Consider the following 27794-nt stretch of genomic DNA (forward strand, 5'->3'; position numbering starts at 1 on the left):
GGGAAATCGAAATGACGCACATATTTTGAAAAAAACCCAGCTTCAACAGCCTTGATGTTACCCTTAGCATTCTATGATCTTCTATGATAGATTGATACCTGTACGTATTTAAGCGAGTATCTAACTGAACTACGCCAAAATGCGAAAGACGCCAATCGGCTCAAATTTGTTGCTTAAAATTCCAACTTTCTGAGTATTTTAGAATATTCACAATTGCCAAAATGGCGCAATGCGTACAACTTGGCGTAAAGAAGCGCAATCACTGAAAATATATTTTTGATATAATCATTGTACATTGACTTTTAAGTCAATGTCAACACTGTGATTTGACATAAGGCTATCTTGTAGTTGCTTTGGAGCCGAAACGGAGAATGTGGCATTCCAGGTGCGTCAATTTTGTTTGTAGATGTCAAGTATTTTACCCGTGCGTCGCAAGTGACCGCAATGGAAAATTCGCAAAGTCGTCGCAATTAGGCGCAGTCCTGTGAGATACCCACTTCACATTCGAGAAGGAGAAATGACTTTAACTACATCATACATGTCTAGTAGTCTCAGGTTTGTCGTGCTAGAAACTATGCATGTTCATTGTACTTTGTTAGAAACGTGTCAATATCCTTTTTGTGCTGCTACACTTATGTATAGCTTCCCTTTTTTGCATGCTTGTATCAGACCCAAAATAGATATAATGCATTCAGTGTATTATTTCATAAAGTTATTTTCAGATTATGACCGAGTACCAACTTCTTTAGGACAGAATTGAACACTTCAACTAGTTTAAAGGAGAACTAAACTCCATACGAGAGTGTAATTTTCCAATAAATGATGTGTCAATAAATACAAAATCAGCCAAATTATTTTTAGAATTCCACTTGTGGTGACTTACGCAATGAAGCATTTTCGGCATAAATGAGGGTCGATAGCACACCACGAAGACTTAAAGTTGATAAGATATCGAAGTACAAGTTTCCAAAGCCTAATTATTATCAGGCATTGTCAGGCACATTGTATACAAAGGCTGAGATTACTTATACAATGTAAATTGAGAGTACTCGGATAGTTTTTATTCTCTCGAAATAATATTTATTTATATTTTCAACACCGTGATAGACGAATACATGCATACATTATAGAAACGTAAAAACCATTTTGCTAACAACAAATTATTCTAGCAACTAATGCCATAACAACCCTTTGGGAGTTTAGTAGAATACTGAATACGTCTTAATGCGTGTGAGACTAGTGGTACTTTGATACGTCGATGAAGTTAGACATCCAGGTGATACGATACGCCAAATAACAGTTACTCAAACAACTGGATATGATTTTTGAAACTGTCAGACGTTTTAAGTAGCTTCGTGGTTAAAACTGCTGTTCGACAAATCTTGCTCAGAGTCACTGCCGAAAAGTAGTCGATGCTACTTGAAACGTCTGACCGTTTCCAAAATCATATCCAGTTAACTGTTATTTGGTATAGTAAGTATTTCATTATGAATATGAAGTAGTATACAATTTGCTACCTACAATTATCATCTTTTGGAAAATAACATCCCTTTCTGGACTTGAGTTCTCCTTTTAAGGAAATTAAAGCAATATCAGGGCCCAAAGTATGGAGATGAAAAAAAATGCAAAAATCTTCATGGTACTGACATTTGCTAATACGAAAAGTGTTGTTTTTTTTGCGTAATAAGTTCATGTCTTGGGCACTTTAAAACTGTGCCAATATGTGCCGTACGACGATTCCCTTAGTTTCGCGAGCCTACAAAAATCCCGGCAACAATTTGCAGTGAGTTCTCACATCCCAACGACGTCGCTATACATTGTGATAGTGTTGTTTGAAGTAGTCATGTATAGAAATGACTAAATAAATTGACTTTCAAAATCCGATTTTCGGGCCCTAATGTTAACTTTAAGGCCCTTGGGAGTCAGGAATAACTACAGCAAGTCCTTAAAGTTTTGACAAGCCGGAGCGTCTTTAGAGCCGTGGATCATATCATTAGATAATTCTGGAAGTCGCTGCAGAACTTGGTTGTCCATCTCCTTCCACTCGACATTGATGTCCCGAACTCGAGTCTCTACTTCACTCAGGAGATTCTCCAGCTCGTCTGTCGGCGACTTGGACGCATAAAGATCTGTACAAGGTAAACGTAAAGATAGTATCATAGCATTTTTAGGGCATAGGTATAGTGGGTTGTTATACATTGTGTCTAGGGCACGGTATTGGAAGGCGGAGCTAATTCCTCTCCTTCCACTGCCTTTTACCTCTTGAGCTGAAGTCAGGTACTATATTTTACACCTGGGTGGAGTGAGTTAATTCGGTCTATGAGTCTTTACCAAGGGCGCGACATCGTTAGCCTGTCAGGGGATTCAAACATAGCACTCTGAGTTCTGCGTAAAACATCCCAAACGGTACACCATAACGACGTGTATCAAAACATAGGACGCAGCAGGATCGAGACTAGGTATTCAAAAAATCAACTTTTTGATGAGATTCTGATCACAAACATTTGGCTGAAATCGCACGAGTAACTGTAATCGGCAAACTCTCCATTTACATTCATGATCAACTGTTTACAACCAGCGATATTCATTACCATCCTGTCGCTGTACCTGTAAAGCCGTTTGAACCGCCCATCGGCGTAACACATATCTTGTGAGGCTGCTCCTACAGTACTTAATGGCAATGAGTTTCATTATATGATAGCTATAGGGAACAGCAAATCTTTGAACGCATCAATCCTAGGTTGATAATTCTTTCATGACTCTTCATAGTCATTGTTGGCAGTGCTAAACTAAAACAAATCCTACCTGGAAAACGAGCTTCTTGTCTCTTCCCGGCTACCCGCAGCGCCATTTCTCTCATCCCGTCCGCGATCTCCCTCTGTTCGGGGGGCAGCTGCGCCTCACCCCTGATCGCCAGAGCTTCGTTGATAACCGAGATGAGAAGATTCATCATCAGGTAGATCATCACGATGATGAAAGCCAAGAAGTAGAACTTCGCAAACTCGTTGGTTCTAGTGATGGGTATGAATAAAGAGACCTTCCCTATCGAGATTACGAATGTCTGGACAACTGACTCCATCGCGGATCGGTAGTTCTGGTGACCGCGACCGAACGCCGTCCACCCGAAGAACGTAAAAGCCAGGAACGCTACTAAGAAAACAGCCATGAAGTTTATAAGTGGTTTGTACAGCGCGCGTAGGCATCTCGACAGGGAGGAGATGATCTTGTTGAACCGTAGGAGCTTGAGGAACTTGACGGTGTTGACGAAGACCACCGCCGCCATGGTCCAGGTGAACAGGGCGGAGATGAAAGCAATCTGGGCTAACCGTTCATGCGTGCTTTCTGCAATGGACAAAACACGAAGATATGACTCATTAGGAAAACTGAAAGTATATGTAGTTACGCACTCTGATACTGCGAAACGACTGTCGTGTTCACTGAAAAACGGCCCTTATGGCTGAATTTAGCAATCTTGAGTCTAAACAAAGGCACAAACAAAAAGACAAACAAACAAATTTCAATGCTAGGAACATATATATCTGATAAATGATCTGATCTATCATACATGTAGCTTGAAACTTCAACAATAATCTTTAAAAATGTACTATCATAATGTAAGATTTGGGCCCCAAAATTAAAAATATTATTGAAAACAAAACCCTTAGAATGACCTATACAGCGACTTTTTAACATATTTGCATCATTAGTTTGTATTTCTGGTGTTTGTGCACTGTGTAAAACAAGCTGTACAAGGTCCGCACATGAGTGGTAAACACCATCTCAAACTAGACCCTACCGTTTATAAACGACAACATGCTGGCCATCTGTATGTCAGGATGAGGTAAACAGTTAGGCACACCTCAAACTGTTATGCAATGCAATATGGCAGGAAAATCTACTTTCTGTATTGTCCGAACCTTACATAGTGGGCCTCTAAGTGGAATACAGCACTATGCTCTCATGTCAAATTGGAAGAGAAGAGTTGAAGCAACACTCACCACTCTCATCTTGTAGATCAGGAATTTTCGTCTTCGAAACAATCACAATCTTCGTCACACACACAAATATCACCATCCAAGAAAACGTCAAGTTCACCACTTCAACCCAGTTCCAAATCTCACTTATAAATGCCAATCCACTGCTGTAAATTCCCTTTACTAGCCTCCAGGTTAGATGAAGGACCAAGAAAATGAAGATCACTTCCAAGAATCCCCGCAGAATTCCTTGAGACCCACCATAGTCATGGAGTGTGAATATAGAAATCCGCGACGTTGGGATGACTGCTCCAATAGGCGTGAACTCAAAGAGGTAGGTCACAATGCAGACGAGGTTAACGTTAGCGTTGTACAAGGCAAATTCTAGGAAAACTACGCGAGTGTTGCGGTCGATCCAGTTATTGGAGTAGAGATACGCAATAGTTCTCATTGCAGAGTCTCTTGATTTGCCGAACTGTGCGTTAAAGCCGCCTTCGTAGAAGGACTGAAGCGTCGCAACGTACGGCAAGTTGATGTACCCAAGTGCTGCTGAATAGTTCCAGCTGGAATGTAGATTCCTGGAAACGCTTGCATTGTCGTGTCCGGAAGATTTCCATCCAGGAAAAGCGTTCACCTCCATCCAGTCGCCTACAATGGAAAACAACATAGGATCAAAGAGCAACTCGCTGGACGACAAAAATGGACAACATTCCTCTTAGGAGGTCCACGCGTTTATACACTGGTGATCTGAAGACACCAATAAGTATGCTAAAGGCTTGTTTGTGAAAGTAAAAGTGATCTCGAACCAGTTAAGCTCACCGAAGAGCTACACTTTTACTGGTCGTGAGCGAAAACGTACGCTATGTATAGCATGTTACATGTTGATTGTACCTGAAAAAGTACAATGAACAGTGAGCCATGGCTGAACGTCCCGCCGTGAGGACTGCGACCATTTACAGTAGCCTGCATGTGGAGATTCTAACTCCCAGCATCTTGGTCCAGAGGCCGAATCACTAACCATCAGACTACACACACTACATGTTTTGAATGACCATGTCCAATATAGTAAATATACTCTTGGTCGTAACTTAGAGCTACAATAAGTCTGTCTCGATCAGAGGAAGATTAGGTCTTCAGTGAGCTAAACTGGTTCGATATCACTTTAAATCTTAAGAATAGAACTATAAAAAGAAAATTTACCATTGTCCAGCACCCTTTGCTGCCGCAGCCTTGGCTCAGTAAGCCTGTAGAGTGGCAGGTTCGTCATCATCGGTGAACCAGTAGTGTCCAGACTGCGTCTCGTTCGCCTCGGTAACGGGAACAGCTCCGGCACTACCGTCTTCTCCAACCATAGCTTCATGTTCTCCTTTGTCCCTCTCTTTGTGATGTTCTGTCAGTGAAAACAGATCGTAAGGAAAGTAGACATTTCAACACTAGGACTATGATGTTTTTGTTCTAGGTGGATATAGCAAAGTTCTTTATTCACATCCAAGATATTAACAACAATAGCCGACGTTTTGTCTGTCACTTTCCTCAGGGCAATACTGACTAGTTATATTTCGCACAGCATCTAGGTGTCGCTGCTAACAATGCCGTCCCAACGTGATTTTTTATCCAAAGTACAGTAAAAGATACAACCTTATCAAAGAGAGATCGTATGGTAAGAAGAAAAAGAAGAGAGATCTAAAGTAAACAAGATAATCTGCATCTAATAAACGCTAAAACTATTACGATTATCAGGAGAATTAGGCATTAGGCTTATCAGAATGGTAGTAGAAACAAAAAAATATAGAAACGCCCTGGTTCTTACAATGGGTGGAAGGAATAAATTTAGAGGTACAGTTATGATTAGAAATAACGACCAGACGCACCTTGAAGACCTTGTCGTTGAACGTCAACCCCACCGTGCGATGCAGGTAGTACGGCAGGTTGCTGACGCCGATGTTAGCCACGCAAAGAAGGAAAACGAGAAAAACCAAGTACGAGACGATCTCTTGAATGGTTTGGCTGACTTTGGTACGTCGTTGTCGGTATTCCCCAGCCTGGAGGACGATGGTCTTGTCCAGTTTGGGTGCTCCCTTTCGGCGCTGTTCCCTCACGAATCGATTCTGATCATCTAAATGGCAAGTAGAATGTATATAACGTTCACATATATAGGTACATGTAGATCCGAGGGTTAGTCAAAAAGTAAATGCAAGTGGTTTTATAACAAGCTAAGATGTTTTTGCAGAATGAGTTGAAATTCGGTACAAAGGTAAATGGGCATGTCTTGATACAGAAATATCTCAATTTGTTCTTCAGATTTTCATCTGGAGACACCGTTAGAAAACCCACTTTAAGTGCATACGACACCAAAATACACCATTTTCTTATTATCTGAAATAGGAGTAGCATCATTCAAGGAATAGAAACGTTTAAAACAAATACACACCCTTCTGATGTTATCTAACATTGAACCATGAGAAACCATACTTCCATGGATCCAGCTCTATATTCTTATCTGATCTTCTCACCAGGTGATTACATTAATCAGTGAATAATGCCCACTCATGACGTCACAATGAAAACGGCAGCCGGTTCGGAACCTTACACCACGGCTTGTGAAAAACAACATTTGATTGGCAAATGGTGCTTAATTATTGTGATTACATTCAATTAAATTGATAAAGGACATAACAATATTTTTTGTTTGCTTGTTTTCTTGCCGAGCTGCAGTGCAAAGTTCCAAATCGGCTGCCATGTTCATTGTGACGTCATAAGTGGGCAAGTCACTGATAATGTAATTACCTGGTTGGAAGAATAAAAAACTGGAGGTATGATTTTTTGATCGTTCGATGTTCAATAACATCCTAAGTGTGAATATTTTGTGAAAATTTCTATGTCATTTAACAACAGTATTATGGTTAATGTAATTTCAGGAAATTCTTAATTTTGATGCCATTGGTGTCTTATGCCCTTTAAGCTTGCATTACTATTTGACTCACCCTCGTACCAACACAGACAGTGTGTGGACAGAACAAAGAATTTTGCAATCAAAATGAAGCTCAGAGAAATATTAATATCGTGAATTACCTGTCTCGTCGTCACCGATAGTCGCCAGTGCTTTAACATTCTTCGTGAGCTCCTCGCCAGTAGCCATCATTTTTTTGCACATCAGAGAGAGCAGAGCAGCCACGATGACAACCTTAAAGATAACGTTTTCTTGCTTAATTATCAATACATTTGTTTATTGAATACAACATGGTGCAAACCATATCGCCGAACGGTCACTGGCAAGGTGGTCTTGCGGTTTGTATCTAATCCCTACCAGGCCCTAATTCTGTGCCCTTGGGAAAGGCACTCAACACCTATTTTCTAACTCGACGCAGGTGAAAATGACCTAACTTCGGTTATAGTTAGGGGCACGTCCTTTTGGATTGGAATTCGTTAAATCATGGACACGTTAAAGAACCCACCACAAACACTTATCGAAAAGGCAAGGAGTTCATCCCGGTGTCAGTAGATCAAACCTATCAAACGTGGTATCATAAGTGGTATTTTACGTCAAAGGCGGTTTACCGGCGCGGTTATGCGGAACAAATGAACGCATAAAATGACCTGTACCTTCAGTGGTTCAATGATGAGTGTCGATTCTACAAAGGAGAGAAAGAATGTAATGAGCCAAGCGTCAGCTTTATCTTTCCCCCACTCCAGACTGTACAGGATGGTGAAGAAGGCGGAGACGGCAGACGACAGAAACACCAGCACCCAGCCCACGTACACGAACCAGTAGGGCAGCATCTTGTCCTTGCTGCCTTGACTCAGCCCTAGACCTGCGGGTGACATACACAAACCTTACGTATTTGTCGGTCAACGTTCACTAAAAGAAAAAGCGTGGAATTGGTGACAGCACTAATCACACTCAAGATTGCAGTAACACGATCGAGCAACAATCAACATTTTGGAAACCAAATTTCCTTGCTGGCACTTTCATATCAAATGAACATAAGGGGATTACAGAGTCCCGCATAACACATTGCGTACTTTACCGTGCAGATACATGCAGTCAATCTAGTCTGTAAAGTACACCTTCATTTATATATACCTTCATTCATTTGCAAAGCCTAGGGAGTTGACTTGGCTTGACCAATCGTATTCAGTAAAGGTTCGACTAGGCCAAATTCCTGTTCCTGCAACTTACAAGTTCGTCTCTTGGCTTCAAAGAAATAAACAGCTCTTCATGTTTCGATGAAGGTTGCACATCCAGGTAATAAGATACGCAAGGTAGCAGCTACTCAAGCAACTGGAAGGAATTTGGAAACGGTCAGACGGCCAGTCACTGACAAAAGACAGCGGATGCTGTCTGAAACGTCTGGCCGTTTCCAAATATTATCCAGTTGCTTGAGTAACTGTTGTCTTGAGATCTTGATGTTGGAGACGAGTAAAGAGTGCTGGATAGTATACCCTCATTTCACTAGGACGGCACTCTCGCTGTGCGCTCTCTGCGACCTCAAATTTAAAAAAGCGCTAAACGAATTTTATATACCAAAAAACAATCTTTTACGCTTTGTGTGTTTTGTTGTCTTGTCAATCATACATTTTTCATATATTTTACGTGAAGTAGTGACTCGAGAAGAAGAAGAAGATTTTACATGATATTCCAATTATGAAATCAAGGATTAGACAGATTCGGTTTAGGTCGCAGCGAGAGCGCAGTACGATCGTCGTCTCGTGAAATTGGAACCATAATGCTCACCTGGAATATCCGGCACCACCTCGTTCTTCTTAGAGTTCGGGGTGCTCCTGAAGATCTGCACGATGACGACGTTGACCGGCAGGACCGTGAGACTGCTCATGACGCTGACGTACAGCTGGTGGAGACTGAAGCTGAAGGGCCCGAGTTTCAGCACGGAGGGGGACTCCACACTGTCGTCCGTCCGGTACCACATCGCGTTAGAAATCATGGTGCAGAAAAGGATGGAGAAACAACACGACCAGCCTGCGAATACAATTGATAGAATCATGGGTATGCAATTAGAAGTTGTGTATGACTTCTAGCCAGAAGAATTCTCAAAGCTTTGTGAATCAAAGAAGCCATCGCCAAAGGCTAACGGGGTCGTATGGCGTAACGGCAGGGTGTTCGGCCCAGAACCCAGCGGTCCCGGGTTCGAATATCACCGATGTTGTGCCCTTGACAAAGGCACTTTACACGACTTTCCTCACTCCAACCAGGTGTGAAATTGGGTACATGTTCTGTGTACGTGGCGCTGTTAAAATAAGTTATAAAAAACCCGAGTGCAGTGCCATGTCGTCCTGCCTGTCAAAAGGCGAAGTAAAAAAATAAAAAAATAAAAAAATAAAAAAAATAAAAAAAATATATATGAAATATGTGCTTACGTTGCACCCTGGTGAAGTTTGCAGATATCCCCACCGCTATAGTTGATATCCATAAGTGTCCGTCGATGAAGTTCTTCTTCGCTGCTGTGGTGAAGAGATACCCGAATGACGTCAGATCCTCCTCGCTGGCTGCGGGGATGTTCTTGTAGATCAGACCGTCGCCTTTGTCAACAGCCAGCCAATCATCACACAGGAAGTTGTAACTGTATTAGCCAATAGGAGAGAGCGGTAAGATCAAGTCTATGATTCCCAGCGACGACGAAACAGTATATCAGGGACTAGAAGTAAAATATATATTAAGATAAAAATTAAGTCTAAACAAATTAGTATTTTAGAAAATATGATTAAAATACTACAAAAGGTATCTTTACACTAGATGGATATCGCGCTGCTACTTCACTGCGACCTAAATCAAATCTGTGTAACCCTTGATTTCATAATTTGAATATCATGCAAAATGTAAACGTATGACTAAAAAGACAACAAAACACACAATGCGTAAAAAAGATTTTTATTTTATTTAGAAATCCGTTTAGCGATCTGTCAAGTTGTTGGTCGCAACGGGGTCGCGGCGAGGTTGTGGTATGAAATCTTAGAAAGAAATTGTAGTACTGTACTTGGTTAAAGAAATGTCTTTCAGATACACAACTATAAGTAGAAAGTGACTCGATATAATATAACCCGACGTTTTCTCCACTATACATATAACCAAAATAATCCTGTATCTTTTGGGTTCTGGCTACGCCAGTAGCTAGCTAGCTTCTATTTTAACCCTGAAACACCCGAACGGGGTCATTTTTTACCCCAGGCGTGGATTTTGATGTGTCATTTGAACATGTTTGATCGGAAAAAATCCTTCCGTGACTTTGTCAGTAGACATCTATTCTAAGCTCTCCTAATTTTCTAGAGAGATTGGCACAATACTGTTGACATTGTAGAGGAAAGTCTGTTCGACTGGAGTCATTTTTGACCCCAGCAAAAAAAAAAAATGTGCTATTATGATAATGAACGGAAATTATACATACATAAACATGCCTAAACATTCATCTTACATTGTTGAAGCAATGTACGGATAACAATCAGCGAAAAAGGTGAAAAGGGATTTTACTGAATTTACATTTTTGGGTCATATTTGACCCCGTTCGGACATTTTAGTCGCAAATAAAGTTCGGGTGTTTGAGGGTTAAACAATCAACGCAAATATTACCTACGTTGAGTTGTTCTGCAAGTCTTGAACCACCACCCGGTCCAGATACCAGGAATCCCGATCTCCCTTCCCGTTGTTGTCGTGCCAAATATGAAGGTTCTGAAGGTTCCCTAGATGTTGTTCCGTTGTCATTAGAAACATCTTGTTCGTCGATCTATTGAGAACCTGCAATGTCAAGAATTTATCTATAATGCTAAGGGTTTCAATGATAATACCTTTTTATTGAAAAGCCACAAAGGACATATTTTGTTTCGTCCATGTGGTCATTCATTGACAATGGTAAAGAGCCCTATGCGCTGAATCTCCGAAACGTTTAGAATATTTTTCTTTTTGCTTGGGACTCAACGTTACTACTACTATTACTACTACTACTGCTGCTACTACTACTACTACTACTACTACAACAACAACTACTACTACTACTCAACGTTATCTGAACGTTCCAGCTTATCTACTACTTTGCCATATATCATAAAGATGATGATACATTGTATTCCAATGCTATCGTAGACGAATCACAGCCTCAATCAGTCTTTCCTTTCAAGTTCATGACCAAGAAAGATTGAAAGCATAAAGTCTGGATTTTCTACCTTTGGTTGGTTGCCCAGAGCCCTTACACCCGTGTCTCCGTTCTCGGCAGTCACCATGAACACCACCTTGGAGTCCGTGCCAGACCCGGGCTGGGAGCCGGTGAACACCGATAGCAGGTAGGCATGGGTGTGCTTCGGTTGGTTGTCTGGTAGAGGAAAGACAGCGGCCTGAGAAATGAGGCAATAAGGTCGTTCACGATTTCGAGTACGCATGTGCAAGGTCAAAGGTGAGGGCCCATGAGTTGGAAACAGTTCTCGTTTCGACCAGTCTCAATTTGTATAACATTGTCTAGACGTATTTCGTTTATGTCTCAGGGGCCTTCACGTTTGACATATACCCGCAATGCATGTCGCTGCGCATGCGTTCTCGGAAGCGTGAACGACTTTTTAGCGTAGATACATGTGTAGGCTTTATGGCAATTTTCTACATGATCGTGCTACGTGCTACGGTTTTGCAGGTTCCATGTTGTTATATATATATACATCCAAGTATATCTAACTGTAAAGTTTGCTTCAAGATATCTAACAGCGAGTACCTCTCAGTATCAATAACCTGATTCGGATATAAATAATGAAAACATCGATATCTTGTTTAAGGAGGAGAGCGATGACAAAACTGTATTCTTTAACAGTTTTATCACTTGCCATTTAATGCAAAAGAAGACACGGTGAAGTTCAAAGCTCCGTACAGCGTTCTTACCTGTATGGCATCTCTTTTGTCTGCGCGCCTTGCAAATATCAGACCAATGAAATACAGTCCTATGAAGACCCAAACTGTGCTGAAGACTCCAGGGTTCTTGCCCAGATTGGCGAACTTGCCCCAGATGGTGTTGAAGTCGATTGAGTTGGGAGGAGTCATGAAACTGGCACCAAAGGCTGTCAGATGGTCGCACAGGCAAACTGACGTCTCTGGGCTGGAGTCTGTGCTAACCTGGTGTGTCAATCAATCAATCAATCAATCAATCAATCAATCAGTACATAAATCAATATGACTAAGGGACCATTAAAGTTAAAGATATGCTGATAAAAAGCTACCAGATGTATCTGTTTTTTTTTCGTGAAACTTTGTGATACATAGCAAACGTCTATGGTTAAATTGTATTTCCTAAATATTGCACAAGTTAAGACAGGGCAACTGAAAACGTACATACCTTACAACCTTCGCCTTGCCATATCTCCAAGCGCTCGTTCCAAAAACTGCAGCTCAGACCCCGTACGCTAAGGTAGTATCCATAGCCACTCTCGCCAATAGGAACACCGCTGTCACTCTCATTCAAGTACACTCCCAAGTACAGCGTCGACAGTTGGCTCATGTTAGTGAAGAAGAACGAGAACGAGCCAACAGAACTACTGTCCAGTTCACGACTAGTGTTCTTTGCCCTTGTAACTGTGGCGGTCATATTAGATGCATCGTGAGTAGGGAATGTATCGTAACGAAGGTATAGGGTGAGTTTTGCTCCAGGAATGTTAGGGACAACAGCTATGGTGAGCACCTCAGCGTCACTGGTGATGTTGATGATGTGATACTTGATGTCGTATAGAGTCTTCGTGTCGTTGACGTGAAAATACCTGAAGGATAGATCCTCGACCTCTTGTGGTAGAGCGATGACGAAGTCGCTCGGAAGTGACGTCATCTTGATGACGTGGTTTCCGGGCATTCTCTTGATGACGATGTCGAGGACAGAGGATTCGACGCTGGTTTTTCCGGTCGAGTTCCAGACGTACGGATTCTTGTCATAGAGGACCACCTGTACTCAACCAAAATTGATTGCAATCACTAGCCACTACCAGGCTCCGCGGATGGCTGGAAAAATAGTAGAAATTGGCCAAATAGAGTGAATAGTATGCTAAGAGAGTCGGGTACGGAGAGCATATTGGACCCTCTCTCCGTAGCCGACTCCCTCAGCATACTATTCATTCTATTTGGCTAATTTCTACCATTTTTCCAGCCATCCGCGGAGCCTGGTAGAGGCTATGCATTCCATTCACAAAGGACGAGCCAAACAAACTCAACTTGTCCTGAAGATAGACCCTTTGGACTCAAACGGTGTTTCTCCCAAATAACGTCAAAGGCCGATAATGTAGAATATCATCAAAAGTCCATCAATAGCGTCCTTAATTCTTCCGTGAATTTCATTGAATAAAACAATTCATACTGAAACATAACTTATATCAGTCACCGACAAAAGGTAGTGGATGCATGGTACCTAAAACGTCCGACAGTTTCCAAAATCTACTCAGTTGCTTTAGTAACTTTTACCTCGCGTATCTTATTACCTCGATGTCTATCCTTTATCGACGGGGACATAACTAGTTTGATGGAGGTTTTAATAAGAAAACCTCACTTGAGTTACAAGCTTAGGAGAGCCATACGAAGTCATAAAACCATTTATAGACGAAACTGCAACTTATTTATGGTATCAGGTACATGGTACAGGGATGTCCCTGGATAGCTCAACTTGCTTGGTAACTTGGAGACCCCAGTTCAAATCCAGGGATAGGAAACCACGATTTGGTCTGCACCCGTCTTTCGGAAGGACGTAATATTAGGGTCCGCGTTCGAGGAGGTGCCTCGAGCACGTTAAATTGAAGGACTAGCAACCTCCCTGTATAAATATACTCTGCTAGCATGCTACGGAAACAGCAAAGAAATTTGACCTATATATGCGCTACTAAGAAATACAATTAATTGTTGAGATGAACAACATTAAAAAAAATACCTGAACCACAATTCGGCTCTTCTCCCTTTCCTCAGTACCGAATGTATCTGCCGGCTCCGGTACCAAGTCCAGAAACCCCGTCGGTAGTTTTATCGAACTACGCCCGGCAGTCATCGGCTTCTCGACGTCACTCTTGTCTATTCCCTGGGCCGCCACGGTTAAGCCTCCCTGGCTTACCTCAACCTTCTCCGTGGAGTTCTCCGGTAGACCGTTGGACAGCATGTTCCCTAGGTTCTTTACTGCCTCTGCACATTTCTGGGTTATGGCCCGTTTCTAGCATAGCGTAAACGATATTAGGCTAATTAGGCATTTAGTTGGGGGTATATAAGCACATTTAACATCATCAGTAATTATACATAGGTCCTTTTTCTTCATTGAAATGTGATGAAGATTTAAATATCGAAACGCTGCTATCTTCAATCACAAAGACGTTATGAATGGAGTGAATGGTAAACGTGTAAGTCAAGAAAGCATTGTACGAGATTCGGTGTAACTAGAAAAAAAGTTATCTCTCACCTTATCTGGAGACGGTTTGGGTCCGTTTGCCTTGACTGGCTCCGGTGTTAAGAGGGTGTCTAAAGTTCCAAGAAAGCCTGGAAAACGAAAATCAAATGATAATTTCCGACAGCTCGTCATTTCTTTTGTTTACCATCAACAGCTAGATGTAATTTACTTCAGTTCTAGTTTGTTTGATCGATAGCATTGATTATTACATTTATATATATACTGGGTCGGCTGACCTACTACTACTACTATTACAATAACTACAACCACCACCACCACTACAACTACTACTACTACTACTACTGCTACTACTTCTATCACTACCACTACTACTACTACTACTACTACTGATGCTACTTCTGATGCTACTACTAGTACTGCTACTGGTACTGCTACTACTACCTCTACTACTCCTACTACTGCTACTACTACTACTACTACTACTACTACTACTACTACTACACAAAAGTGTTAACCTGTTGCCATGGCGACGGTGGCGTTGCTGTCCGTGTCATTGCCTCCCGTGTTAGCCAAGGCGGTGGACAAACTCTCTACTGCGCCAGCAACTGCGAGCTGAAACATGTTACTCGTATGACGTCATACAAAACAAAGAGTGGAAGAGATTGAGTTTAATGTAGATCCACAACTATCTAAACAAATAGTGGAAGGGCTTGACTCTTACTTGCGCATCCGGATCACTACCAGTACCGAACACTTTAACCGCTGACAGAAAGTTGTTGCCCAGGTCTTCAGCAAGATTTGGATCAGAGACGTTCCTGGCCATGTCTAATCCTGCCATTGAAGACTGAAATACCTTCAGAACAACAGTACAGAAGTGTATTTTTTGCATGTATGTAACAATTGATAAAGATCACACTTTTATGCTAGCATGATTTCTATCGGAAGAAATTGGCATTGTCTTGTCGAAAGGAACAACAATTGCATCTCCTATATTTTTTCTCATATAAACATTACAACAAACGACTTTCATCGACATATTAAAATCTATGATTGAGAATTATTCGCCATATATACCAATTACATAATTAAAACTAACATGAAAAGATGTATGCATTATCTATTGCATAAGTGTTCCACGACCGTTAACAATGGTTGTAAGCTCACCTTGTCCAGTGTTTTACTCAGGGGTGAGTTGGTCTTGTTCTCGGGCGCCAAATTCAGAATCACGGATAACGTACCTACAAAGAGCAAACGCAAACGTTCTCCTTCATCAGTAGACATTTGCGTTATATTGTCGATAACAAGCGGTTCAATTTAACTTAACTTTTCTATGCATCTACCCTTCAATGTGCAATTCATAATTCTTATATTATACTTTCTCCTGTATCCAGGACTACCCAACCTGAATGTTGTATATATATATATATTAGTATTTGAATGTTAGTTTTAATCTTCATTTTCCAGTTGTGATGCATCAACACATTGTCTTGTTACTTTTTTCCTTTCGATTGGTTAAGAAACGCATTGGTATTAGCTTTATGCTACATTGCAAGCATAATCATATGATGTGATTCATTCCTTCATCTTGAAAACGTTTCCATGTAGCATAACTTTAGAGACCTACCGGCGGCCATGGTTGCTGCCTGTGTGCCGTTCTGCAGCTCGGCACCGAACCCTGCTGTCGCCAGATCGTTCAGAGACTCGGCAACTCCAAGCTTTTGTAGCAACACATGGATATACATATATGAAGTTCCATATGCTAGTTGTCAGCTACATTGATATGACATTATCAAAACTGCCCTGCATATCTTATAAAATTTGAACGGTAATTTGACAACAGTTTACATGGTAAGAAATGGTAAGAATATTCGCTAAATGATTACTTGTTTAGCTCTGCGAAAAGAAAGCCCATCATTTGAATTTAGTTTTCTATTTGCGGCATGATTTTGAAACATATAGAATACAACACGGGGTATTCCGTATCAGCCGAAGCACCAGCCCGACCGCGGGTAGGATCGCCCGACGGCAGTAGGCCGGAGGGCGATCTGACCCGCGAGAGGGCTGGGACCGAGGGTGATGTGGAATACACCGTGTTGTATTTCATCTGTGTCAAACCCACCCAATAAATCATACACATTGATGCGGAATGCACCAGAAGTTAAGGGAACTTTGTGTCCTGGAGCAAAAAACTGTAACAATATTGATTCCAACCTCCGAATTAGGTATTCGGATTTTCGACGGCCGCGCAACCGGCGCACTTGAAATACATTCTAGATATTCTGTGGAAGCCCGTGTGATACAAGTCTAGAACCCGGTGTGATACGGAAAATTATCATCACACGGTCAGGAACACACATATCGAACTTTTTCGGGAACCAGGTATGACATAAATGTTTGTATGGACTTTATTGATTGTATAGCAGCATATTTTCTATCTTCAGACATTGATATAATGACAGAGTAATACCTTGGCCTCCTCGCTCACAGTTGTTGCGTTGATCCGCAGAAACGCTCCAACGGCTGAATCCAGAAGCTTGCCGGTCTGATTTGCCGTCAGGTTGTTAGAGGATCCAACGGCGTTGGAAAGACTTTTGGACACGGCAAGAAGTTCCTGTCCAAAATAAAACATTCCTCTATCATCAACGAAAGCCAAACACTTTCCATGTTGCTTTGTCTGTGTTTTTGCTGCAAACCTAAGCAATGGCCGGACATACACAAAACCCGCAGCGTTGTTACAACAGTGGTTAGGCATTAAAAACGACAGCTTTAGTTTTTCAAAGAAACAGTATTTGGGATCCACAGCAGCAATTTTATGACTTACGGAAATGTTTGCAGGACGTAACACGTTATATTTGCGATGGTCGGTACTAAAAGTTATCTTTGATGTTTTGGCAATCCATTCCGGGAGATATAGAATGGCAAGAACCTCACAAGCAACGGATGGGTGGTTGAATGTGACGTACCTTATCCGTGAGCACTTCTGGGAGGGACGTCAGGTAGCTGGCGAGGGCTCCGGGGTCCTAATCAGATAGGAGAGACAACAGCTTTGACCATATCTGACACATACAACACCGAATAAACAAACATTAATCTAATTAATAATCAATAATAATAAAGTCACGTGTCTGTGACTCTCGCGACTTTACGTTCGGCAGTGATTGGTCATTAAGAAGGCGACAGTGGTCGTCGAAAATTCGATCCGTGAATACCTTAGTGTCGGAAGAAAGTTTAGCATTGTATTATAATAATCTAATTAGCCTGATCGTGTCTGAAATACGGTTCACGAAATGCCTGGTGCTCACCTCTAGGTCTGTGTGCATTGCATGGAAAGAGATTGAAGTACATCAGTCAGCAGAATGTACAGTTGTACAGTAACATAGATTACGTGAATCAGATCAAGACAGTTGAGATTAGTACAGTGATGATAAAAGTAATCACAATTTAAATCAAAAGTCACAGGAGCACAAAAGTAAAGAAAATACCAAGTATGAAGTAGACAACATACATGAAGTATGCAACATACAAGAGGAAGATAGAACAGTCGACCTAACAGCCTTAGCTGGAACGAGAAAGGATCTGGGGGAGAAAACAAACGAAATGTTCTACAAAGCCTTCTCCAAATATGTGGAAACAACTGGAAGGATCGACAAAGAGCACTGAGAAAACATCATAAACACGCATGAGCAAAGCACCTGAGCTTTGAGGCACCGGAGAGGACAGGTTAGCAAGGAAGCACCTAGACAACCAAAACAACAACAACAACAAAATACCAACCAACCTATTGTCTTTTTGCAGACGAAGGGTTTTTCAGTAGAACACGGGGCTTCCATCCAGACTGAAAAAATGAGAACAAACCATATCCCTATAATTTTGAAAGTGGTTGTGTGACACATCATGAATGTTTACTGCAACTCTCTAATAGCCGTTATCATTACACGACTTTCCTCACTTCACTCAAGTGTGAATGAGTACCTAGGTTCGGTTAGGGACGTCCCTCGGACAGGACGTTAAATGGAGGTCCCAAGTTCGAGGAGAGCCACACCTCGAGCACGTTAAAGAACCCACTGCAATTATCGAAACGAGTAGGGGTCGTTCCCGGTCTTAGTAGTTCAAAACCTACAGCACATGGGTTCGCCCTTAGTAATAGCCTCCGGCTAGTTAGGCGACCCTGGCATGTACATGCTGAACCAATAAATAAATGAATATATAAATAAATACATAAAAAATATATAACCGTTATCATTGTAATGGCACATCGGAGTGTACAGATGTGTTTGTCCAGATTTAGTATGACGTAAACTGGTTTTATGTACAACTAGATTTAAGTATTTGTGCTACATATACTTCAGGTTTGCTATGTTGATTTAACGATTACAGAGTCTTGTATGAATATGTATTTTTTTCATTTGAGTTGAATATGTGATAGTTGTGTGCTCATTTGTTAAAAAAAGAGAGAACGCTATGATTTTTCCACAGAAAATCTGCTTGAAAACTAGGAAGAAAAAAAATCCCTCCCTCAAAATGGTCACAACCAACATTAGCGACCTAAAAAATACCCCTCCCAATGAAATGGTAACATCCAACATGGCGACCCTGTGGCGTTACAATTCGTCACAATTCAAGATGGCGGCCACCACACATGCCAATGCCAATGGATCCAAACCTGTAAAACCGCACCAACCTGGTAAATCAATTGGATCATACATGTGGCCATTCAAGGCAGTCACCATCTCCTCGGTAGAACAGAGCCTATTCTTCAGAAAACAGCTGGAATCGGTGTTGTATCGGAACGACAGGCATGTCGAGTCTGCACAGCAAGCATTCGCACAGAAGTCTAGCAGGACGTTAGCATGGCTGGATATGGGAGTTCCCGCACAGTCAGTATTGAGGAATTGGTGATACGTCGATGGTCCACACGTTGCTAAAATGATATTGGTTTATTGGTCAGAAATTACCCGTGCAATGGCTGAATTGCTGCAGGGTTTACAACCGCATAATACACAACAGATACATATTTGCTCCACATTTGCTCTTTGTGGAACTTTTGCAAGGGTCTGGGTGGTTGCCATTCGGCACCAGCATGTGACCTCGATACAAATAGAATAACGTATCTGAATCCATGTTAAAGTTCTAGGGCAGGTCATCGTCATTTTCATTAATTGAGATGTGATTTAAGGTGTGTGGGTCTATCCTTTTATCGGTCTACCCATATTACAATATAACATCTATCTAGCTATCTACCAATCGTTGTTCCTTCCTCGAAGTCCATTCTATCTTATCGGGGTACCTTACGTACCTACCTATCCATCTACCTTACAATTTATCAATATAGTATATTACGAAACACAAGCAGATTTGGTATGAACGCTGCAACTATGAACCAAATTCTGGATTGAGCTATCAGTAAAGTTTGAATCATTTCATACCTTCAACCGTAACACAGTTCTCAAAATCTCCCCCGTTTGGATGTGGGCTCGTCCAGTTCACATCGGAGCCATCTGTCCATTTTAAAGTCCCATTCTTTGAGGGAGAGATTAGACATTTTGAAACAGTGATCATAAACGTAGCGTTTTAAGTCAAATAACGCCTCACGAAATGTGAAAGCATCTGATAAATACATATAACATTATATTAGCCCGATAGTCCTAGGCCTCCATCCTGGTTAAATGAATAAACAAACAAACAAACAATGGGATCCATCGGAATAACCTGATGACGCAAGTATTTGGCGTACCCGTTGACTGCCGTTCAGACCGATCCAATAGCTCCCGACATCCTTTGCCGTCATCATTTCCGACAGGAAGTCGTTCTCCTCGCTGCCGGAAATGGAGGCAAGGTGTGCCCCGAAAGAACCGCACGCTTCCTCCGCAGCGTTCCAGGAAAATCGTTGTCCGGGAACGGGGAGATAGCTGGCGCCGTTTGAGGACGTCCACTCTGGGGCTTTGAAACACAAATAGACAAGACAAAATTCATATTCATCTTAACTTACAACTGTCCATATGTTGTATGAATCATCACAATCATTGAAGTCTCCCAGGAGCTAATTAAAACCTTAGAATGTGTAAATATATACATCCGAAGTACGAGGTAACATAAGTGAACCGCAACTTCGGAACTTCCAGCATGTTCATGAATGCCACCACAGACGACAATGGTGACGCGATCTGTACGCTCGCACGGGCTCGCTCGGTTGGGCTAAGATACGCGGTCGTCCTTTAACCCCAATGCCGGGCTAACTGGATCCTCGGTAGTTCCTAGATCCCAAGTGCGGGGTATTATAAGTGACCCGCAACTTCGGAACTTCCAGCATGTTAATGAATGCCACCACGGACGACAATGGTGAAGCGATCTGTACAAAAGTTTGGAAACTTATCTTTGGTCGATCATCTCTCCGTTATCTCTTGATCAATTTCAATGATTTATATATGATTACAAACCTTCTGTGATTTTCTTTCCAATGATACCAAACTTAATATGGTTGTAAATTAATGCAACGAGCACCAGACCTGCCTATGCGAGCAGGCCACATAAAAAAGTGCCCAGATTACCCTACTAATGCCAAACGCTCAATTCATTTTTTTTTCTTTTGCTGGTAGCAAGTGGCTTGTGTACGAGGGTAATATGAAACTTAAATCAACAAAACACATTAATATGAAAGCCAAGGATAGTCTTCATCCAAACCAAAAAAAAGCGTAAAGGAGCCTCAGTTATGATGAAGGTGGCTTAATACTGAGTATACAAGCCATGCACTGTCACCACAGCCAGGCACATCCTCCTCATAATTGTCACCAGTTTTGTTACGCGGTCCCTGGCTATTTTTCCACGAGGAGTCGTCGCAGGTCGACCAGTGTTGTTCTGTTGATCATTCTCGCATGCACAGCTCGCCCAAGCTGATCAGTGGTCACAGAGTCTGAGACTGTGTTCAGATCTGGGCTGCAGGAGGGCCATTCTATCCTCTGTATTCCTGCATCCTTGTGACTCTCATTCTGTATGGACGTGCACCATCATCTTGCAGATCTTATATATTGCAGAGGTAAGGATCTTGGAAATGTGACTGGATTGAGAAAGGTGTCATCGTGGTTGCTTAGGATGATTAGCCTGGTTTTCCTCTGGCAGTTAACGTTGTACTGCCCCACACTATGACACTGACTCCAACAAAACAATCAATCAGTCTATCTGTGCAACAGTTAGCGTAGGGTTCTCCTCGTTGCCCACACTTTCATTTACCCATCCAACAGTATAAATAAATCTACTCTTATCTGTAGCTGTGAACATATCATTCCTCCACACACTGTTCCATTCACGATGTGGACAACACCACCACAAATTGGTTTGGCGCTGCGCTGAGTGTTTGACACTAACATGGAAATTTGGGCACTTTTTTTCTACAACCCACTCACGTAAGAAGGCCTGGTGCTCGCTCCATGAGATTGCAATTATAATGAGTTGGGTATCATAGGAAAGGAAACTACACAGGCGTTCCAGCGATATATAATGCATTGGAATCGATCAAGAAACAACAAAAAAATGTGATCAACCAAAGTAAATTTTCAAAAACTTTTGTGCGTAGTTTACATGTAGCTACCCACATCCATTTAAAAACAAGTACAAACAGGAAGTACGTACAGGTGGTTACATCTTGACATGTATTTTCAATCGATATACAACGGTACACTACAAGTCTAATGTATGAAGCTTCCACTGTTACACTTTAAAATGTTCATAATGTCGCTATGTTTTGAAGTATGGACATATCTTTGTAGCGAAAGATCATAATAACTAGAGCCTTTCACGCTTAATGATCTGGTCCTTGACATTCTATAAAGGACATTTTTGGAGACGTGCAATACAGAAATCACAGACAATAAACGTGTCCCTCGAGGACAACCACTTTCTTTGTCGATGTGCTGTAAAAACCTGTCCCTTGACATTTCAATTCTTTTCGATGACAGTAAGGCCACTTGTTCTTGGCCAATTTATGGGTCAAAGCAATTTGAAATTTAGTTCCATTTCTTCTCGATGACAGCAAGGCCACTTTGATGTAGTATAGCTTTCAAAATAGCACCCCCGGCGGAAAAAGTTCATCTAAAAGCGGTATGTATTTACGATTATTACAACTTTATGCATCGACCACTTTTGGCCCTTGACATTTCAATTGTATTCTTCTCGATGACAGCAATATCACTTGTATGATTGAATATAGCTTTCAGAATAGCACCTATGACGGAAACATTTCATCTCAAACCGCGGTACGTATTCACGCAAACCAAATTGTACCCCTATGGCACTTTTCGCCCTTGATATTTCAATTCTTCTCGCTGACAGGAAGGATACTTGGATAATGCAGTATACCTTTCAAACTAACAACCTTGGCGGAAATATTCAATCTGAAAGCCATATGTATTTACGATGATAACACATTTACGCATGGACCACTTTAAGCACTTGACATTTCAATTGAATCCCTCTCGCTGACAGCAACATCACTTGCATGATTAAATATAGCTTTTAGGATAGCACCTATGACGAAAATATTTTTGATCTAAAAGCGCGGTATGTATTTACGCAAACCAAATGGTACCCCTATGTCTCCTTTTGCCCTGGACATTGCAATTATTTTTGCAGACAGCAAAGTCACTTGTATGATTGAGTATAGCTTTCAAAATAACACCCATGACGGAAATATTTCATCTATAAAAGCAATATAGATTCACGGAAATTGCACCTTTATGCATCGACCAATTTTGGCCCTTAACTTTTCAAATCTCTATTCTTCTTGCTGACAGCGAGGCCACTTGATAGAGTATAACTTTCCAAATAACACCCATGACGGGAACATTTCATCTAAAAGCAGTATGTATTCAAGAAAATTGCACCCTTATACAGCCAAAACGTTTGGTTCTTGACATTCTGATTCTTCTTACTGACTGGGAATATTGATAATAGAGTATAACTTTCCAAATAACACCCCTGGCGGAAATATTTCACCTATAATAGCGGTTATGCATCACGGAAATCACACCCTTAGATGGTACATGACCTGTTATTAGCGTCATGTGTGACGGATGGAGTCTTTAATGTTTTACCTGGCGTCGCAGGTGTGGAAAAGGAGTTCACGAAGATCCTAATTTACAGTCTAATAGGGCCGTGTCACGCATCAGATATAAAATACGTCTTTGCGACCCATATTTATGCTGTAAAGTTTGTAAATTATCGAAGAAGAAAATGCAGCTGCAGCTGCAGCTGTTGAGTGGCGGATGTTCCATGTAGGACATCGCGAAATCGCCGGCATACGCACCAAGGCGCGTGGGGCCGTAGCGGGCCCTTGTCCGTGGACGCGCACACACACATTTGCAAACACACACACACACATATGGAAACACACGCACACACACACACACACACACACACACACACACACACACACACACACACACACACACACACACACACACGTTCTTAGCTTTATCCCAGCTCAAGACCCGAATCGAACCACAACCAAATTGTTGAAAACAATGTCCTCGTGGCCCACTCACCTTTGCATGTCTTGTTGTCAGGTTTTAAAGTATACCCCAGTCTGCAGGAACACTCGTATCCACCGACCATGAAGTTGGTGCAGACATGTTCGCACCCGTGGTTTGTGGATTCACACTCGTCAAGGTCTGCGAAAACACAGACGAATTATTGACGCAACAAAAGGACCACAAAAAAGTACAGCAACTTTCGTACGGTCACATACAAACTACAATATAGAAATACAGAATGATCATTCAAATTCTACTAGCTAAGCAATGTTACCTAAAATAAGTAAATCCGTAATGTTATGTCAGGTTGGACTAAACATGGTTCCGTATCTTTACTAATAATAAAGCAATATTTTATGTTTTTACCTATTTTTGCTTTGTGAGAGTTGTCACATCTAAAAATATAGTCAAATCATCTTATGATATCGAGTGTCATGACTCTCGTGTATTAAGCAAAGGAATGTGAATAACTTCCTTCGCAAGACAGCCTTTCTAGAGCACTCCATGACAAAGTGGAAGTCATTTTCAATTTGTTTTGGACAAAACGAAAAAGTCTACGAGAAATGATTTGGTCACTTTGCTAGAAAATTAATGCACTGACAAATTACACACTGAGAAAAAAATCGAAACTGCATCTACCTCATTTGCGTTTGCGTGAAAATGAGACATGATAAGTTCGCATTCTCCTGAGAAAAATGTAAAGCCTATCTTATTCAATTATTGCATATTTTCTATGGATGATGAGGAGAATCGTAGGTGGAATCATCAGACGTACCCACGATAGGACGATAGTCCACGCAGCTAGAGTATGTACAGTGCGCCAATGTTTTCCCACAATGTCCGGCGGCGGAACAGCACGGTAATCCGTTAATGGTGCCCGTAGCGTCGCATTCTGCCGGCTTGCCGTCAGGTAGGGCGAAACTGGATCCACATCTTCCAAGACTGTAAAGCCGTCTCTTTGGCCATTCTAACAGCAATATATGGTAAAGAAAAAGGTCATCCACTTCTAGTACATGCAAAAAACCCCTTATAGTCTAGGCGATTGGTACAAAATATAGGTAGAATTGTTCAAATTGTGGTAAAAGCATGAAACGTGGTATGGTGAACCCTGAGTATGTACTTAATATTTTCAAGGGTGGAGCCCATTCGAAAATAATGTTTCTTAGCAACGGTTGCTAGGAAACCAATTTCCCCTAAGAAATAGCTACATTTCTCGCTTCTGTGCCATGATACTTTACTCTAGAAGACTAAAATTTGGCAAAAATATGCAACTAGTAGCTCTTCATATAATGCTGTGTGAATAGTAGGTCAGGGACAGTACAATTTTTTTTGTAAAAGGGCGTTAGGGGGCAATTTTTGACTAAAAATGTCTATTTTCGTGTACTTTCGGACTAATAGCAAGTCAATAACAAAAAAAAAACTTGCTTCAAAATAAATCTTATGATCCTCTCTTGAAAGCACCAAATTTCAGTTGTTGATTTAATTATCATCATTTAAATCAAAATACTTTTTTTGCTACTTTTAACCAAAAATGTCGATTTTCCGGTGTTTTAATACGATAAGCATGTCTTATCTTATCAAACAATGTTGGAATTCGTTATGCACATACAGTTTAGGATCTTTCACTGGCTACGCTATACTTGTTGGAATTTCCATACTTCTATTTAAAGACATTGGCTTTTTCAAACATTTCCCACAAAAAAAAATCATTTTCTTGGCTTCTATGAAATAGGAATATACATTGTATCATTACGTACAAAGTACAAAGAAAAAAGTTCAGCTGTTTAATGGGAGCACTTTACAATACATGTGCACATACACAGTAAGTGGAAAAAGGAAAAACCTCTTAACCCTATCCAGACTGGGGGGGGGGGCTAAAAGTGCCCGCGCCAACTTTGACATCGTATAAATGCCGAACGACATACGCTAGGACTACCAAACTTGGTGACTTTTCCTAAAATTTAGTTGGCAACAATATTATGAAAATTGTATAAGTTTATCATTTTTTGTGTTGCCATGGCAACGGGTTTCTGAAATGCATTTTATGCAAAAATCACTGATTTTCTTAAAACAGTGATATTTCTCAGGTTTCATTGCTCAACTACACTAGTTTTCCTACATGTGTACCATCACATGTAATTATATGTAACTTTCATGATTAAATATTTATAATTTATGCTAATTTGATGACGTAATTGGTCTAAATCCAAGATGGCGGACCATCACACTATTTTAGGTATCAACAGGCTTTTTCGCCTTCAAAATCGTCACTACGTGGCATTTTCTTTACCAGAAACATTTAGATTAACGTTTCTAGTCTATTTTTAGTGCTTTTTGGGGTAATAAGTGGAAAAAAAGGATTTATGAAAATTTCAAAATGGCCGATCCAAGATGGCGGATCCCAAGGGGTCGCTAACAACACGTGACGTCATTTAATGACGTCATTTTGACGTCAACGTAGTTACGATTTACGTATCAAGTCTTGGTATTCCTTAAAATCAACAATACATACTATTTTGTTTAATATATTTGGATATTACGGGAATTCCCTATTAAGCCCATAAAATCACATAAATTACGTCATAATTACGTCATATTACGTCATGACGTCACCAAAATTCTAGGAATCATAAAACTTTACATGAACATGACTCCCTACAAATTTGGGAAGGATACATCATACCGTTCAGAAGTTATGAGGGGGGGGCCGAAAGAGCCCCCCCCCCCCAGTCCTAGATATCCCAAAAAAGCCCAGTCTGGATAGGGTTAAAAGAGAGGCTCTTTTTTATTATGTTGAGCCCAACATACTGTTGGGCGCAACATATTGTGTTCGTATGGTTTCTTTCTCCTGTCAAATCTTGAAATCGACTCAGCTCGGTCGTCCCTGGACCAACTGAGCTGAAATTTGGTATACAGGTAGAGTGGGTAAATACCCTGGGAGTCTTTTTTAATTTTTTCGATGTTGACCTTGAAAGTGATTTTATTGAGGTTTTTCTGCCCCAAAACGTACATTTTGGCCCCCTGTGCTCTGGAAATACATCCAAATGACCTGAAATTTGCTATGGTGGTACATTGAACAAATATTTAAAGAATCCCATTCGCACTTTCGGCATACAACACTTCGAAATACGATTTTAGAGGGTGTTTTGGGAAGAAGACCGGCTATTTTCCTCATATGGGGTCACTGACCTATTGGTCAAATCTTTATTCATCTGGCCGGGTGGACTAATTCGGTTAGCCAATGAGAGAGCGCAGATTTATCAAGCTCAACCTGATTGGTTTAAATAGTCAATTTAATTAGGGGCACTACTGGTGCAGGCACAACTTCACTGCTCCCTGGCTCACATCCTTGTGTTGTTATTGTTGTGTCCTACTGAAGTTAAGTGCAATTGAGAAGGTTCAAAGCTTTTCTGGTGGTATTTTTCGACACACTGGGTGTTTTTTTTTTTAACACTGCATGGAAACAAAGATTTCCACAAGTTTGTAAGCTTGGACACTATGGTGAAACCTGACATCTCCTCGCTATGTACACTAATTTTCTACCTGTGTCTCCAAGATTGGACACCAGTGCAGTGCGCACAATAGTGCACACAAAATGTCCAAAGTTTCCCACCTTAGGAAACACCCCGTGTCGAGACGTTGACAATAACATTAACAATAACAATAGAGAGTTGTGAAGTGCATGAAAATTTACCTTGAGCCAGGAGGCCCTTGCTTCGAGTAATTGTTTAAAGTTTTTGGCTAAAAATGACGTAAACCTAAGAATTTTCAACCTCCTTGCGTAACCCCCTGTTACATGTCTACACTATCGGGCCGCGGGAAAGTCTTGAATATCGGCGCTGATCGATAGCGCATTAAACAAAATGTGTGGCGTAGCGTTGAACTAAAAAATAGTATTTTCATCGCAACCACTCGCACTTGTTTAAAAAAGACGAAGA

The 27794-nt window shown here is 41.2% G+C and overlaps 3 protein-coding genes across 3 annotated transcripts in view; all 3 read right to left on the reverse strand.

Moving 5' to 3' along the window:
* LOC136441410 (zinc finger protein 436-like) overlaps window positions 1-27794 on the reverse strand; it is a 410847-nt gene that overhangs the window by 207281 nt on the left and 175772 nt on the right. The window lies entirely within an intron of this gene.
* On the reverse strand, window positions 1906-10698 carry LOC136441996 (polycystin-1-like protein 2). The gene is made up of 10 exons (XM_066438584.1): window positions 10562-10698; window positions 9351-9553; window positions 8710-8952; window positions 7578-7786; window positions 7047-7158; window positions 5846-6090; window positions 5175-5364; window positions 4236-4622; window positions 2806-3342; window positions 1906-2129 (listed from the first exon to the last, which is right to left on the reverse strand). Exons 1-10 carry the CDS (start codon window positions 10696-10698, stop codon window positions 1933-1935), a joined length of 2460 nt encoding a protein of 819 aa, XP_066294681.1. The 3' UTR covers window positions 1906-1932.
* Window positions 11080-12484, reverse strand: LOC136441419 (polycystin-1-like protein 2). Its single transcript, XM_066437702.1, has 3 exons — window positions 12299-12484; window positions 11848-12078; window positions 11080-11315 (listed from the first exon to the last, which is right to left on the reverse strand). Exons 1-3 carry the CDS (start codon window positions 12458-12460, stop codon window positions 11085-11087), a joined length of 624 nt encoding a protein of 207 aa, XP_066293799.1. The 5' UTR covers window positions 12461-12484; the 3' UTR covers window positions 11080-11084.

Source organism: Branchiostoma lanceolatum, chromosome 9, assembly GCF_035083965.1.
Source record: "Branchiostoma lanceolatum isolate klBraLanc5 chromosome 9, klBraLanc5.hap2, whole genome shotgun sequence".
Lineage (NCBI taxonomy): Eukaryota > Metazoa > Chordata > Leptocardii > Amphioxiformes > Branchiostomatidae > Branchiostoma > Branchiostoma lanceolatum.

Coding starts and splice junctions, on each gene's coding strand:
- LOC136441996 (XM_066438584.1), bottom strand. CDS start 10,698: ATGTTTCTAATGACAACGGAACAACATCTAGGGAACCTTCAGAACCTT. Junction 8,953..9,350: donor AAACTTCACCAGGGTGCAAC/GTAAGCACATAT, acceptor TTGTATTCGCAG/GCTGGTCGTGTTGTTTCTCC. Junction 4,623..5,174: donor GCAAAGGGTGCTGGACAATG/GTAAATTTTCTT, acceptor TTTCCATTGTAG/GCGACTGGATGGAGGTGAAC.
- LOC136441419 (XM_066437702.1), bottom strand. CDS start 12,460: ATGAGCCAACTGTCGACGCTGTACTTGGGAGTGTACTTGAATGAGAGT. Junction 12,079..12,298: donor GGCAAGGCGAAGGTTGTAAG/GTATGTACGTTT, acceptor TTGACACACCAG/GTTAGCACAGACTCCAGCCC. Junction 11,316..11,847: donor ACAAAAGAGATGCCATACAG/GTAAGAACGCTG, acceptor CTCATTTCTCAG/GCCGCTGTCTTTCCTCTACC.